At 34.7% G+C, this 14,817-nt stretch overlaps 1 protein-coding gene across 5 annotated transcripts in view; it reads right to left on the reverse strand.

The window, feature by feature from the left end:
- Positions 1–14,817, reverse strand: part of LOC133533751 (elongation of very long chain fatty acids protein AAEL008004-like) — a 42,474-nt gene that overhangs the window by 7,139 nt on the left and 20,518 nt on the right. For 3 of the 5 annotated variants that reach the window (XM_061872786.1, XM_061872788.1, XM_061872787.1), the window contains exons 2-7: positions 13,064–13,127; positions 6,141–6,209; positions 4,561–4,643; positions 4,372–4,479; positions 1,632–1,715; positions 479–535 (exon numbers count right to left, since the gene is read on the reverse strand). In XM_061872786.1, coding sequence (XP_061728770.1) covers positions 479–535; positions 1,632–1,715; positions 4,372–4,479; positions 4,561–4,643; positions 6,141–6,198 — 390 coding nt within the window. In that variant the 5' untranslated portion in view covers positions 6,199–6,209; positions 13,064–13,127. Of the gene's footprint in view, positions 1–478; positions 536–1,631; positions 1,716–2,671; positions 2,753–4,371; positions 4,480–4,560; positions 4,644–6,140; positions 6,210–6,337; positions 6,516–13,063; positions 13,128–14,817 lie in introns of those variants that run through there. The other 2 variants (XM_061872790.1, XM_061872789.1) reach the window with 2 other exon arrangements.

Consider the following 14,817-nt stretch of genomic DNA (forward strand, 5'->3'; position numbering starts at 1 on the left):
TTGTGTAATAATGTCCTATAATATTTATTTATTATTTTTGTAGTATTTCCAGACCTAATTTGAAGTAAGTCATGTCAACATTTCATTGCATTTTTGAGAAAAATCTGTTACCTATACTTGAAATAGATCTACATGACGTGCGAATAAGAGCTCCAACTTTTTTCAACTTCAACATTTATTTAGCAATTAGGCCAGAATGGTATTTTTATACGTCAACATGAAATTTATATACAAGCAAAAACAAGCACATCAACAATACCAACGTCGGCCACGTCGCCTAGCTAACTAGCTGTATACAGAAAAGTTTTATATATAAGTAGTATATGTGTACTTAACGTAGGACACCGACTGTACGTACGAGTACTGATACTTTTGAAGCTAAACATAGTGTAGGTTAGTTAAAACTGGTTCTTACTTTTATTGGGTAGGTAAAGCGAAATCTACATGAGATTGAAAAGATATAAGAAGATGCACTTACCGTATCGAAAAATTCTGTGAATTTTGAGAAGTAGTACCACCAGCAAGCGTGTACCATCTGAAAACGTGTTAAAATATATTATAATAAATAATGGATATTAGAATATAAAGTATTTATAATATATTTTCATCATGACAAAAAAATAGGCAAGTTGTTTTTAGATAAACAGTTATAAGAGTGAAAAAAATGAAGAAAGGAGAATCAAAACAATCGAATACGTATACTTAACTCGAATTAGTGGTAGGTAGTTAGAACATAGAAATAATAAAACAAGATGTTAGAATTTTGGTGCAAGAGAGCGTGCAGTCATTCGTGCATTTGTGGAGTTAAGAAAGGAGAATCTACAAGAAGATAAGTTGTCAAGTCTATATTAGTGAAAAACGTTTGTAGACAACGTCGTAAAACTGGGCCACATACTGGGGTGCCTATATCAAAAAAGCTTACCTATAAGTATCTAATACTCCAAAGAAAAGCCAGATTTTAAAAGCATTGTACGCTACATAAGTAGTATATTTAAACTCCTGGGACAGGTTGACAAGAAATTGATATGAATGATTCGGGGCTCCACGAGGTCACAAATGAATAGGCACCCTCGTCGTTGAAAGGCAGACGTATAAAATAGACTTGACAACAATCTATTGGTTTGAACATGCCAATTATGAAAAGTTATATTCAAGGTTCACGTAAGTGCGTATTCATAATGAAGAAAAAACTAAGGAAGAGTAAAACAGGAAGTTTAATTTCCTGTATTCCAGTGAGTTCGTTAGAAAGTTCTGAACGATTAATGAGAATTTCAATGAATATGACCGCGACTTAGTTCTAATTTTATACGGAAACCTTTCTTAATGGGCATTTTTTCATATTAACTTATATAGCATGCGTTTACATGCTAACACATCTACAGATTCTACAGTAAATAAATTATAAGATTCTAATTAGAAAATTGTTACAACAAGGGTTCTAAATTACGCCGAGTCGTTGCTCTCGGGTCTCTCGGTCAAATACTTGAAACAATAGGTGTATACGTTTAAAAGGGAAAGAGGTGCGGAGATTTGGAAGATACAAACAGAACAGTAGGGAAACAGCAGTAGTCAAAGAAGGAGGGGGCTAATCTGAAAGGAAAGTATAATAAAAGGTTGAATTGGTAAATCACCCTCATTGTCTGTGGATGTTTGGAGTAGTCGACGGGCTGACATTGATAGTTATACCTGCCTGTGAACCATCCAGAGAACCCGATCTGAAACAATACACCGACACCTGGCCCTGTGTTACTGGTATATGTACATCTTCGACAATCTTAGCACAATAGCCGCATGCTATATCGTCTTCATAATCAACTGTTACAGGTTAGTGTGCAGTATAACTTTGATAACTTTCCCGTAATCCGAATGACGCATGCTGACACTACTAATGAAGTATTGTTTTGTACCACTGAACACGGGATTAACTTGATTTTAACTGGTACAAATAGACATGTGACTGTAGTTTTCGTTGGGGTTCAATAAAATTGTGAGTTATACGTAGACAGTAGCAATAACCCAGACATATAATCGCGTCAGCGAACGTCATTTATCGCGCTCTACATCTTATCACCTGAAGTTGAGCTATGAACTGCGAGTTCTCAGTTTCTCAGAGCGGTATTTACGTTAACATTGTACTGAGGACTCTGGTTCACTTTTCAACTGAGTCGTTAATTCAAGGCGGCGCGATATGAAAATTGCCAAAACGTGACCGTTGGCGCTGGACCATGTAAATAAATTGCGGCACTTATGTGACGCGTGAATTAACGACTGGTCTTATTATACACCTCGCTTTTATTTCAACAAATTGACATTTCGCATCTGACGTTAACAATTTGCCGTATATAAATCGGAAATGCATGACGAATAGTCAATAACAGATTCATTTAACTTTTAAATTATCAATTTCACGACGAATATTAAACGAAACTGACATGGAAAACCATTTTGAATTAGGAATTTAATAGCGCGCGAATACCGTAAAAAAAAAATAGAATGTTACTTTTTTTAACATGGTGGGGCAGTTGTTGAAATAAGTGCTTGAAAATCCTAGCTACATACTTAAAAATACCTATATTTACATATAATTCCTGCAAATATAAAATATTATATACAGTGAGCTGTTAGTAGTATCGTCGCATCCTGGTCCCCGGCTACCTGGTAGCCTACTTACTCTCGTAGCCAGGGGGTTGTCGGAGTAGTCCACGGGTTGGCACCTTAAGCTGTAATACTGCAGCCAGCCCCCCATCAAGCACTGGCCATGGGCATTTCAAATTAAATTATTGATTCGATGATTTGTTAATTATATTATACTTACGTACTAAAAGTAAAGTTGCAAACTAGTGATAAATTACGCATACGTAATCAGTCACTAGTTTAAGTTATTTGTTTCTATTGTTGAATTAATGCGAATGCTTACACGTATGGCATTTAATTGTTAACAATCAAAATATGTAACTAAGTTATATGTATAGGTCCTATTTTAAAAACGTAAGTGTTACCAACAAACTATACAGGCTGTTTCTTTTAGTAGGTACGCGTCAAACGGAAGCCAATGATAGAGGACATTAAACGCTAGGTACCGATTTGACCCCCATGTATGTTCAGTGAAGATTAATGGTTTCAAGTTCAGTCAAGTTACAATAGCTAAGTTAGCACGGTCTAGCAAAAAACATTAATTATAGCAATAATGTTGAGTTCAATTCGGTCAGAGCACATAAGATTATCTATCATTGGCTTTCGTTATATGTGCACTAAAAGCAACATCGTGCATAGTTTTATGTTTTTTTGAGGAGCATACTTCTCTGCCAGCTTTGCTACTTTGGATTTCATTAAATTCCACGATCGTTCTGTATATAAATACATATACTCGTCTTTGTATAAAATATTGCATTAAAGGTCTAATTTAATTGCCCTTTTCATGACCATGACGCAATGAGAAACAAAAGAAACTAGCATTGTTGTGTAAATAACAGTAATGCGGTTATCACACTGATGCGGACCGCATGCTGCTCTTATATGTGAGCGAGACGGTGTTATGAACATATATATATATATATAGCGATGTCCCGCTCGCACACCGGAGCGGCGTGCGGATACATATTGGGGTTCTTGCCGAAGGATGACAGTCTCTTATATGTATTTGCATAATTGAACATAGGTACTTTATGCACATATTAATCAAAATACTATGATTATGATCTCGGCGTTCCGTAATGCGATGATCTGATATACAATTAGCCACTGCCTGCAACTTCGTCGAAGTCGTTAAACTTGCCTCACCCTTATTAACTAATACTTTCGTACTAGATCGCTACCCTTATGGCACCCTCTTACGGGATAAAAAGTATCCTATTGCCTTTTCCAGGTTATAAACTATCTGTGTGAGAAGCATATATGCAAACTTTATCTATATTACATCGAAAGAGAAACTTTCACTGTTTTAAACAACGTATATTAATCGTTATCAAGTTGAATGCCTTCTACCACACGAGGTACTATCTGCTTTTAATAGGAACTTGTTGACGATAGCTCCGGTCATAAAGCAGCCATCGTCACCGTCATTAAGGCGCTATTACAATGTCACAAGTTTCAAGCAGTAATTAGACCTCCCTACGCAGAACAATAGCATTGAGCAAGTGACAATTAACTCGATATGAGAACAGTAGGCTGATCATAGTAACCATCATTCATTTATAATAAAATTGTAACAAGCAAAAAAAATTGCACACTTAACGCTTTAGTGGGTACACTTAGGTATTATACGTCAAAAATTACCACTCCATAATTTTTAGGACTTAAGAAAGCGATGAGGCTTTTTTTCTTGTCTGTTATTAGGTTAAACTAAATGTAAAAATTGAGCTTTGGTCTTACCTCATAGAACAGCCATGTACTGAACAACACTTGTAAAAAATTGTATCCTATTAAAATATATTTTAAATTGTATGGTTTTCGGTTTTCCATAAACCTTGGTCCTAGAACCTGCAAATAAAAAATTGACATAAGTTTATGAACAAATTACACATAAGTTCATAAGATTAATATAAAATATTTGTACTATACCTTGACTAGATAAACATAGCTTAAACATAATATTAATGTAGGTAATGGGGAACTCATCAGGAACCATGGATTTGTCCGGGAATCTGTAAAACAAAAACATAGTTAAATAAAAATTAACTGGCATATTCATTCTTTTCCTTTCAATCCTTCCTTATCCAATAAAACAGACATAATTTAAGGTAAAGTAACTGAATTGAAACTGTTATTATTCAGGACATTAAATTAAATATTAGTGAAGAATTTAGAAATATAACTGGCTGGACCATTCAGACCATAACTTGCTTGTTCTTGTTCAACAGGAGGTGTAACAATGAATTATATTTTATTTGGATTTGCTAGGTTGACAAAAAATTGCTTAACAAAGGCACATTGCATAAGGAAATAACATGTCGTGAGGGATTCAAGTTAATAACCATGTGTTTTGTGGCATATTTAATAACAAACATATTCATATTGATTCCATCTTTCTGTACAAATGTAGTTTAGAAATATTTGGGGTAAGACTAATCTGGCCCCAAACTAAGCAAGACTTGTGGTAGTTAGTCAGTTATGCTGGGCATTTTCTGCAAATCGACAACTGTTATGCCTATTTTGCGTGAAGACTTGTAGTACTAGTACTATGAGTATGAGGCAACAATATACTTATTTAAATAGTAACACAGTAGTAGTACATATTACATACTAAGATAAAAAAAAAAATTAGTGATAAACACAGAAATAAATTTAATATCCTCATTTGCTAATGTTCTTAACCTCTGACTGACAACCGCCAAGTTGAGTGTTTTAAAAATAAAAGTGATGATGTCTTTGAGACATATAGGTCATCAGTTAAAGGTAAACGGCTATTGTAAAAATAAAGTGTTATGAATGGAAAATCTAATACAGACTTTCTCTAGTAACAATTCTAATGAGCTGCCTGGCCAAGTGGGCAGAGACCATGCATATGAAGTCGATGGCCCCGGGATGTCTAATGTGGCTTTCCATCAGAAAAGGGTCCTTATGAATTTTTGTTGGATTTTCAGATAAAAAGGTGCTTATTGCACTTGAAACATAAGGACCCTTCTGTAATGGAAAGCCACAAATGTTAAATATCATGTAATGTAAGTGTATTCGGATGAAAATAAAGGTCTATTGTAAATGCAGTTTCTATGTTAAAGCACTAATAAAAACTTTTAGCAGAGAAAGGCCTTTGTTGCAAATATTATTTTATCAAGAAATTCTTAGTTAAATACCAAGCAACTTTTGTAAACTAACCCAAACAAAAATTTGGGTTTTATTATGAAACTGCAGAAGAGCTACCGGTGGGGTTTTAATGGGTCAGCTGTAAATAGAATCTGTCCTGACACACTGAACTGTTAATTTTAGGAGTGGTGTCACACAATGTGTCAAACTACTGCTCTTAATAATGGTTTTACGGTAGGTATAATATTTTATTATAATTATTATTTATGACATCAATAATGCATCTGCTGCTAGTTAATATTTAATTTATATAATAAAAAAATTATAACCAATTTTAAGTAAAAAAAAAACTTGCGCATACTTAATACTAAATACATATAATTATGAAATTCGCTTACCTCCATATTTATCCATAAATTTATGCATACGGTCTATATATTCTAAAACTAGCGCCATTTTGTTGATTACTGCAAAGTAAAAGAAAGTGATGATTAATAAAAAGAAGGTATTGATAGTCATTTATTTTACCCGGGGTTTTTACTGTTTTTAGGTAGGCGGAGCCGATGCAACAAAGTGATAAGTAAGGTTAATGTACCTTTAAAGGACAAGTTGACTGAATTCAAACACTGAACTTATTTTGCATGAATAATATACGTAAAACTTAAACAGTTTAATTAAAGCTATCCAAGTATCTAGCACAACGGGAAGCAATTAAAGGAATTTTAATAAAAAACATCGCTGGAACTACCCAGCCCAGCCCGTCAATTTCTTGTCCGATCTGACTGACACTACTGACAGTTGCGGTAGGATGATTGCCACAATAAAAATATCTGGGGATTTTTTAAAGATAGCAATAAAAAATATCAGAAAGGCAAACCCAATTTGCCCGTAAATGAGAACAAACACCCCTTTCTTTTGAGTTCTAGTACTAGCCTAAGACAAAGACTGAGACATTATGATTCCGTCTGTTTATGTTTGAAATAAGATCCCTGGCTAAACTATATGAGCATTCTTAGGGTTCCGTAGCCAAAATGGCAAAAACGAAACCCTTATAGTTTCGTCATGTAAGTCTGTTTGTCTGTCGGTATTTTAAACAAGTAAGTTTGTAAACAAGTCAGTTGAAAAAGGCGCGAATTTCAAATTTTCTATGGGACGATAACCCTTCGCCCCTCCTTTTTTTAATTTTGCTGCTTTTTTCTACTGACGGAAATGGCTTAACAGACTATACAAATAAGATATGCTCTGGCAAACCCACTTTGTCAGTAGAAAAAGGCGCCAAAATTCAAATTTCCTATGGGAGAACAAGCCTTCGTACTTAATTTTTTTTAATACTTATTTATTATCTTTTTCTATGGTATGATATAATGTTTAAGAAAAAAGACGTTAATAGCGTATATATATACTTTCGCAAAGCCTCAGCAAGCATATGGGACGCGGTTATTCGCTAGAGGGAGTAAACATACTTTTCTGCCACGTTTGATTTTTTGTTTGATGCATCACAGTTGTAGATAATCTAAGGTAATCATACTAATCACAGCAGGAGTAGGAGAAATCCATAAATAACGTTACACATTGAGGAGGTAAGAGAGGGTCAACTACGTTGGCGCTTACAACAACGTCAATAACAAACTATGTCTGATATGTGACAGGGGAGCATCAGCGGTCATTAACTGCGTGATATAAAATTAGGTACAGAATTCTTCGTGTCTGACTCTCGATTAACCTACTTCACTGAAGTGATTTTAAAATATTTTATCTACACACATATCATAAACACTCTATGATGCCTTCAAAATCCGTAAATAATGGCCAACATTACGATAAACTGTTTTGTTACAACAAATTTCTTACCTGTGATAATGTAGTTATAGCTTCATAACTACATCAAAATCGATTTGGTTTATGCATTCAAATTTGGAACATCTCTGAAAAAAAAGCAATTCGATTTGATCTCTATTCTAATATCAATCGAGATGCCTTTTTGTTCGAAATGAAATGTCAATTTTGACATATATCGCATGTTAGTTTGTATCGAATGATACGGAAATAGGCCCCCGACTCTAGTTTGTCTCTGAATTAAAAAAAACGACATGTGTGAAAAAAGTTTTCATTTGCCGCCATTTGACCTACAGTTTATCTTTTAATTAGTTTTAAGTATACAATGAATATATTTTGTTGTTTTTTAGGTAACTATAGCAAAAATTTCGTGTAAAATAAGCGATAAAAATGTTTCGGTGACGTCACCACATATCCGCGAGTTCCGATTCGATTTGGCAACGATGCCCTATCGGAGGCTGTAATTTGGGTTAGTGAATATTTCATAGAAAGTTTATAATATGTGTATAGATAAAATAGTGTAACTGTACATAATTAGGCATTAAAACACTCGTGTGATCTTTTTAAGAAACTCACTTCGTTCGTTTCTTAAACCCACACTCGTGTATTTTAATGCCTTTTATTATGTAGTAGTCACATAAACTACTATTAAATATAGAAGTATATGTAGGGAAGGAAGGCTTATATACTACTAATATTGCTCTAGTATTCTACAACACTTAGACTCTAAGAGTGTTGTGGAATACTAGTAATATTAGTAGTATATAAGCAGTTTTCGATATATTCAAGGTAGGCGCACTTAGACGGCACGGCGCACTTCCCCTACCTCACCTTACCTATTTAATAAATGAAATTTATGTGACGTAAGTTTTGAATCGCCCCTATGTAGATTGTGGTCAGCGGGGCACTTTATGCCTAATTACTACACCTTTACGAAAATAAAAGTACCTACTTAAAACTAGTGGTTCTGCGAGCTTGTAGATCTCGCGTTAAGCTTCGAAAATTTAAAAGTGAAAACAAAACAAATGGAAGGTATCCAAATAAACTTAACTACGTTCCTAGACAAAGAGTGAACATATTTAGGAATAACCAGCCAAGAGCATGTCGGGCCACGCTCAGTATAGGGTTCCGTAGTTACTCTTCCGTCACAATAAGCTCAACTGGAGCTTAAAGTATAGTAAATTGTTAACCAAGGGATGAAACGGTACCTTTCACCCAAGTTAAACAAAAAGGGAAATTTGCATAATCAGTACCTAATTAAAGTAAGTCTTTTTACTATGAAGGGAAAACTTTTTGCGATAACTCAAAAACAGCTAAACTGATCATGTCCGCTATAGTTTTCATTTAATGTCTTTCTTAAGCTCTACTTCCACGATTTTTTTCATATTTTTTAGACCTATGGTTCAAAAGTTTGAGGGGGGGGGGGGGACCCTTTTTTTTTTCTTTCGTAGCGATTATCTCCGAATATATTCGCTTTATCAAAAAATGTTTCTTGAAAACCCCTATTAGTTTTTAAGGACCTTTCCAACGATACCCCACATTCTAGGGTTGAAGTGAAAAAAAAATTCACCCCCACTTTACGTGTAGGGGAGGTACCCTAAAAAAATTAAATTTGTAGATTTTATTGTACGACTTTGTCGGCTTTATTGATTTATATATCCATGCCAAATTTCAGCTTTCTGGCACTAACGATCACGGAGCAAAGCCTCGGACGGACAGACAGACAGACAGACAGACGGACATGGCGAAACTATAAGGGTTCCTAGTTGACTAAAAACGTATGTACCTATCATGACAATAAAATTATATAATAATATTCCAAATAACATAAAATCACTAGATATAAATGGTGTTTTTAAGTTTCTTAGTTATTAACAAAGTAATTATTTTAATGTGGTAATATAAGTTAAATGTATACTGTATTGTAATTACAACCTGATTTAACTACTTTTGTGCCAATACTTAGGTGATTATAAGATTTATAAAAACTGGATAAGTAAATATTATAATATATACCCAGGTATGCATGTTAGCAATAATTTTAAGTAGATGTAGCAACTTAATTGTAATATTTCTACGCCGATAGAGGTAAAATATGACGCACGTATTGTAATTTGACCATCTTTGTACCATATTCTAAGAAATAAACATTTGTGTTTGTATTTGTATGGTCTTAAGCGTCATAGCCGCTATTAGCGCTTAAATTCTTTATGCCAAATTCCACATTTTGAAAAATTTCTACAAACTGGATGGACAAAACTATGTTAAATCATAAAATCTGGTCACAACATTTCACGAGAATCGGTACAGAATTATGACCTGTAGAGGAGAACATCCGGACATACGAAAGCAAAATGCGTTATAATACAGCATCTATCTAAAGGACTGATTCTAATTCTAACTATATTTGTGGCCCTGCGGATGCGGATGACAGACGAATCAGATTTTCACCAGGTTAATTAGGATTCAATGACAGACTAAAATGTATATTGGTAAGCTTTGGTGTTGGCTTACCAATGTCTTAACATTTATTTATTTATTTAATCTTTATTGCACAAAATATGACAATGTACAGTCAAGTGCAAAAATATGTATCGAAAGAATCGTCTCATAAATATGGTACTACGCTCTTATTACACTGGAATAAGATGCTATGGGACATATTTTTGAGTAAGATGTGTACACCCATATTTTTACACTTGACTGTACAAATGATGGAATTAATGCCAAATGGCATACCTCTATATAGGTGAATGGGATGTTTGATAATATTTATATAAGTTAAGTACTTAAACGATTTTATACCGTAATATATAATAGATTTAGATTAAGATAATATTGTTAATACATGACAATTTAAAAGCGCTTGTCGCTAGGCTTATTTAAATTAAGAATATATTAATTTTAACTTTGAATTTTTACATATGTCAGCGAAAAATAAACCGTTAGATAGATCTAACTGATAATTAATAACTTTAGAATGGTTAACTAATTTTAGTTATCACCAAAGTACTTTATGAAAATTACTTTTGACAAATATAAGCAAGCATACAGGAAACAAGTTTTAGGCCAAAATTTCATTTTTGGTACAAGCTTTTGTCGCTGACTATACTTTTCTTACCACAGGCAAATAATACCTACTCATCAAGACAATTCTAAAAACCCCAAACCCAAATAGGTTGCGTTGTTTCATCACATAGTTCCTATGGCCACCTCCTGTCTAAAACAATAGATCAGCTCGATGGTACCATAATATTGCATTGTCACCAGACGTACATATAAATATGCATTTCAGCTCAATCGAAAATCGGCAAGTGGGTCAGATTTAGCTTCCAAGATTTGACACTAACAAAATAACATACATTATATAGTCTTTTTTTTTTTAGTAACGATAAGCAAGCGTTTGACCACGATCTCACCTGATGGTAAGTGATGATGCGGTCTACGGTGGAGCACGCTTACCTATGAGATACCTATTTACCCTAGCCTTGAAGAGACCCAGATTGTACTCATGCGGAAACACAGACTCGGGCAGGGCATTCCACTCCTTGGCAGTTCGCATAAGAAATGTTGAAGCAAAACGCTTCGTGCGTATTTGTGGAATATCTACCATGAAGCGATGCCGGAGTGCCGATTGTCTGGTGTGGATGTTGAGCTTAACAGTACAATGAGAATAATCACGGGCTGCATCTCGCCAACGCCTTTGTATTGGCTGCCGGTCCTTAGTAACATAGCACCACTGGACATCCGGAGACAGAAATGCCTAATACGAGAGGTCACAAAAATTTCTGATAATTCTTCACTGCCGATACATAAGGACCTGAGCAGTCTTCAAAACACCCGACTCAAGTCTCGAAACCCACCGGCCAAAATCTTTCACACCCACAACCCATCACATCAGGACGACCAAGCGTGGATGAGAGAATGGGAGGCTCAGCACAGTGTAGACAACACCATTTTTGAGTTAAACCCAGGGAAACGGCCTCAAGGGTTCACGGAAAGCCGAGAAATATGGTGCAGACTTAACCGCCTCAGAACTGGCTTCGGTAACTGTGCGTACCTCTGGCACAAGTGGGGGTGGAGCGAGTCGGCGGCGTGCGAATGCGGACACCCAGAGCAGACGGTGCAGCACATGGTATTCGAGTGCCCCGTCACGAAATACAACGGACCAGCTGAGGATTTTAAACACCTGACAAAAGATGCGAGTATTTATCTGCAGAAATGTAAATTTTGAATTAAGTTTTTTATATGTATGTAACCAGTGTGTAAACGCCATACGATAAATAAATAAATTATTAATATTATATACTTATATGTCATGGTAAAAACCCGTATAACTTTTTTTCTTGTTTGCTTGATTAAAACTCGTTTTAACAACATTATATTAGTAAAAACTAGTTTTCATAAAGTAACTGTTCAAATATTAATAATTATCAGTTAGATCGATCTCTATCTAACGGTTTTATTTTCGCTAACATATGGAAGTACCTATAAATCAATAAGTAGGTAGTTACATAAACCGTATATATTAGTTATTTACGGTATTACAAAGATCTTCTCAATTACGTAGAATCGTATAAGTACTCTAATTCGTCTGTCATCCGCTAATGCTGAAGGATTGTTGATAATGCTTAATGAGAAAATGATCGCTGTTGCATCAGCGCCACATAATGGAAATCGTTAGAATCAGTCCTTTAGTAAAATAAAATCGTTTTGTGGTTAATTGTTACGAGTCATCTAAAATAATACTATTTTACTATAAAACCTTAATAATGAATGAAAATTGGTAAATATCTCAGTAGACGAATATGTAGTGTAAAAGACATAAACGCGCGACTATTCAGTCCCGCGCCGCACCCGTTTAGTCTTTTTCTATGGGAGCGCGGCGGCACGTGATTTGTCAATTTCTTTTATAGTTGACTTCAGCATATCGAAATGAATGTTATACTCGTTTATGACTGTGAACAAAAGTGTCCACAGAGATACTTAACAATTTTCATTAATTATTAATTATAAGGTTTTATAGTAAAAAAAGTATTACTTTAGATGTCTCGTAGAAAAAGTATTGAATACAATAGTGATATAATCAAGATTTTCAATCTCGTACCTTACTTAGGCAACTCAACAAGCTTCGTTGCCTAACTCTCTATTATATCATATTTGTATAAAATACTACATTTTAACTGTAGTCGCGGTATGATTGCAACAAACATTACTTCTAAAATATTTCTTAGAACTTTTAGGAAAATTTTGGGATGTCCTACCATGGTTATAATATGAAAACTTTAAGGCACATTGCAGTAATCTAAATATTTTCAGGTATTTAAAGCGGAAAATCTATGGTCCCGGAATAAATTCAGATGTTCAGTGACGGACATAGGTTCAGACTCTGAATTTCTGAAAAAACTTAGCTCGTGTGTGGTGCGCTTTATGCAGATCCCAACACATGTTTAAAAAGGCATTGAAAATAATAATATTTGCTCACCTTATGATTAAACTGTCGAGGCAACTTCCAAAATTGACTGCACTCAAGCAGGCACGACTAGTGTCTGTGAACAAACAATACAAACTATTAACGCCGGGATGGTGATTGGAGCCGAATTCAGACTTCAATAATATGATTTGAGTCCATCTCACTCGCACTCATTTGTGTCAGATACACCCATTTAAGTATCAGTAAAATACTTTTAGAACCTAATTATGCCTCCAGGTTCTGGGTACCTCTTTGTATAACAAACACTTCTTTATTAAGCCCGTGATTAGTAAGTGGGTAAACATAATGATTCCAAATTAATTAGTCTTATTGCTTAAGTTGGACATTCAAATCTACGTAATTATTGATTGCGTTAATGTGAATTACTTTATTTATTTATAGTTATTTGCTCTTTATAATGGGAATCTAATTGACATAAATTTTAGGCCGAAAATATCTACCTAACTCAAATCAAAGGCACTTTTGGCAGGTCTGTTTCGTTCGAATATATATTGTCATGTAAATCTGATAGGAAAAAAAAACATAAAATATGTCTATATCGGTATCGGTAACGTGATAGAGCGGACCGTCAACCTATTTTTTTTCTTATTTAATAAATGAACTTAGAAACAGATCGCGATGGTCATTTTCCAAAACCGGACCCCTGAAGAAACTTATTGGTGACCCCTGGGCTAAACGGTTAAAATTTAAATTGTTGATTTCCATCGAAAACGGAGTTTATTGTAGAAGTAAGGAGTAGTCTTCGTCATAAAATGAACCATAATTAGGAATATTGTACTTTTTATAAATAGTTATAAAAAGTCACATAAAATGGTAAATGACATTCGTAAAGACAATGTTGCAAGAAGTTAGGTGTTACTAATGATGCGCCAGTAATATACCTATAAGTGACTTGAATTAGCCACGAACGTAAGAGATCACTAAAAATATACAAAAAGAACCATAAACTGAAATTATACCAGAGTCCCGACGAGCCCGAGTTATCTTTGGAGAACAGGAAATTTTAGACAGACGAAAGATTAGACATTGGTGGCTACACTCGTACCTATCAGATTGTATGGTTAGTGAAGCTATCATCTTAGCAATTTGTAAAACTGAAAGTTTTCCAGACTATACCTACTTAGTCTTACGGCCCATGGATTGGATATGTCGGTGTCCAAAGTGACGTCTCGTCTCGTTTGACGTATTTTAAAGTTCGAATCGAATCGGGCCGTAAGATAGTGAAGTGGATTATGTATATGTATATTGAACTAAACACATATTTTTCACTTGTTCTTTATTTATATAAAATATAAACTTTTACAACAAATATAAATCAAAATGTAACACTAAATATTTTTACATGCCATTGTTTTAAAACTAGAAAACGTGTAAACCAAATTGTCTGAAGGTCTTAATATATACCGAACATATAGGTTTGTGAGTGGTTATCTACATAAAAACCCACGAATAAGTATAAGACAAGGGACAATATTTAATTCGTTTGGTAGGTATACAATTTTATAAAAAAATATATTCCGTAGTCATCTGGCAGGGAAGGCTGCGCTGGCATCTAAAAAACTCGGTGTGCTCAATAAAGCAAAGCGATACTTTACTCCAGGACAAAGACTGCTACTTTATAAATCGCAAGTCAGACCCCATATGGAGTATTGCTGTCACCTTAGGGCAGGAGCACCTCGATGCCAGCTTGGGCCCTTCGACTCAGTTCAAAGACGTGCTGTACGAATCGTCGACGATCCCAAACT

The sequence above is a fragment of the Cydia pomonella genome, unplaced genomic scaffold, assembly GCF_033807575.1.
Source record: "Cydia pomonella isolate Wapato2018A unplaced genomic scaffold, ilCydPomo1 PGA_scaffold_202, whole genome shotgun sequence".
Taxonomy (NCBI): domain Eukaryota; kingdom Metazoa; phylum Arthropoda; class Insecta; order Lepidoptera; family Tortricidae; genus Cydia; species Cydia pomonella.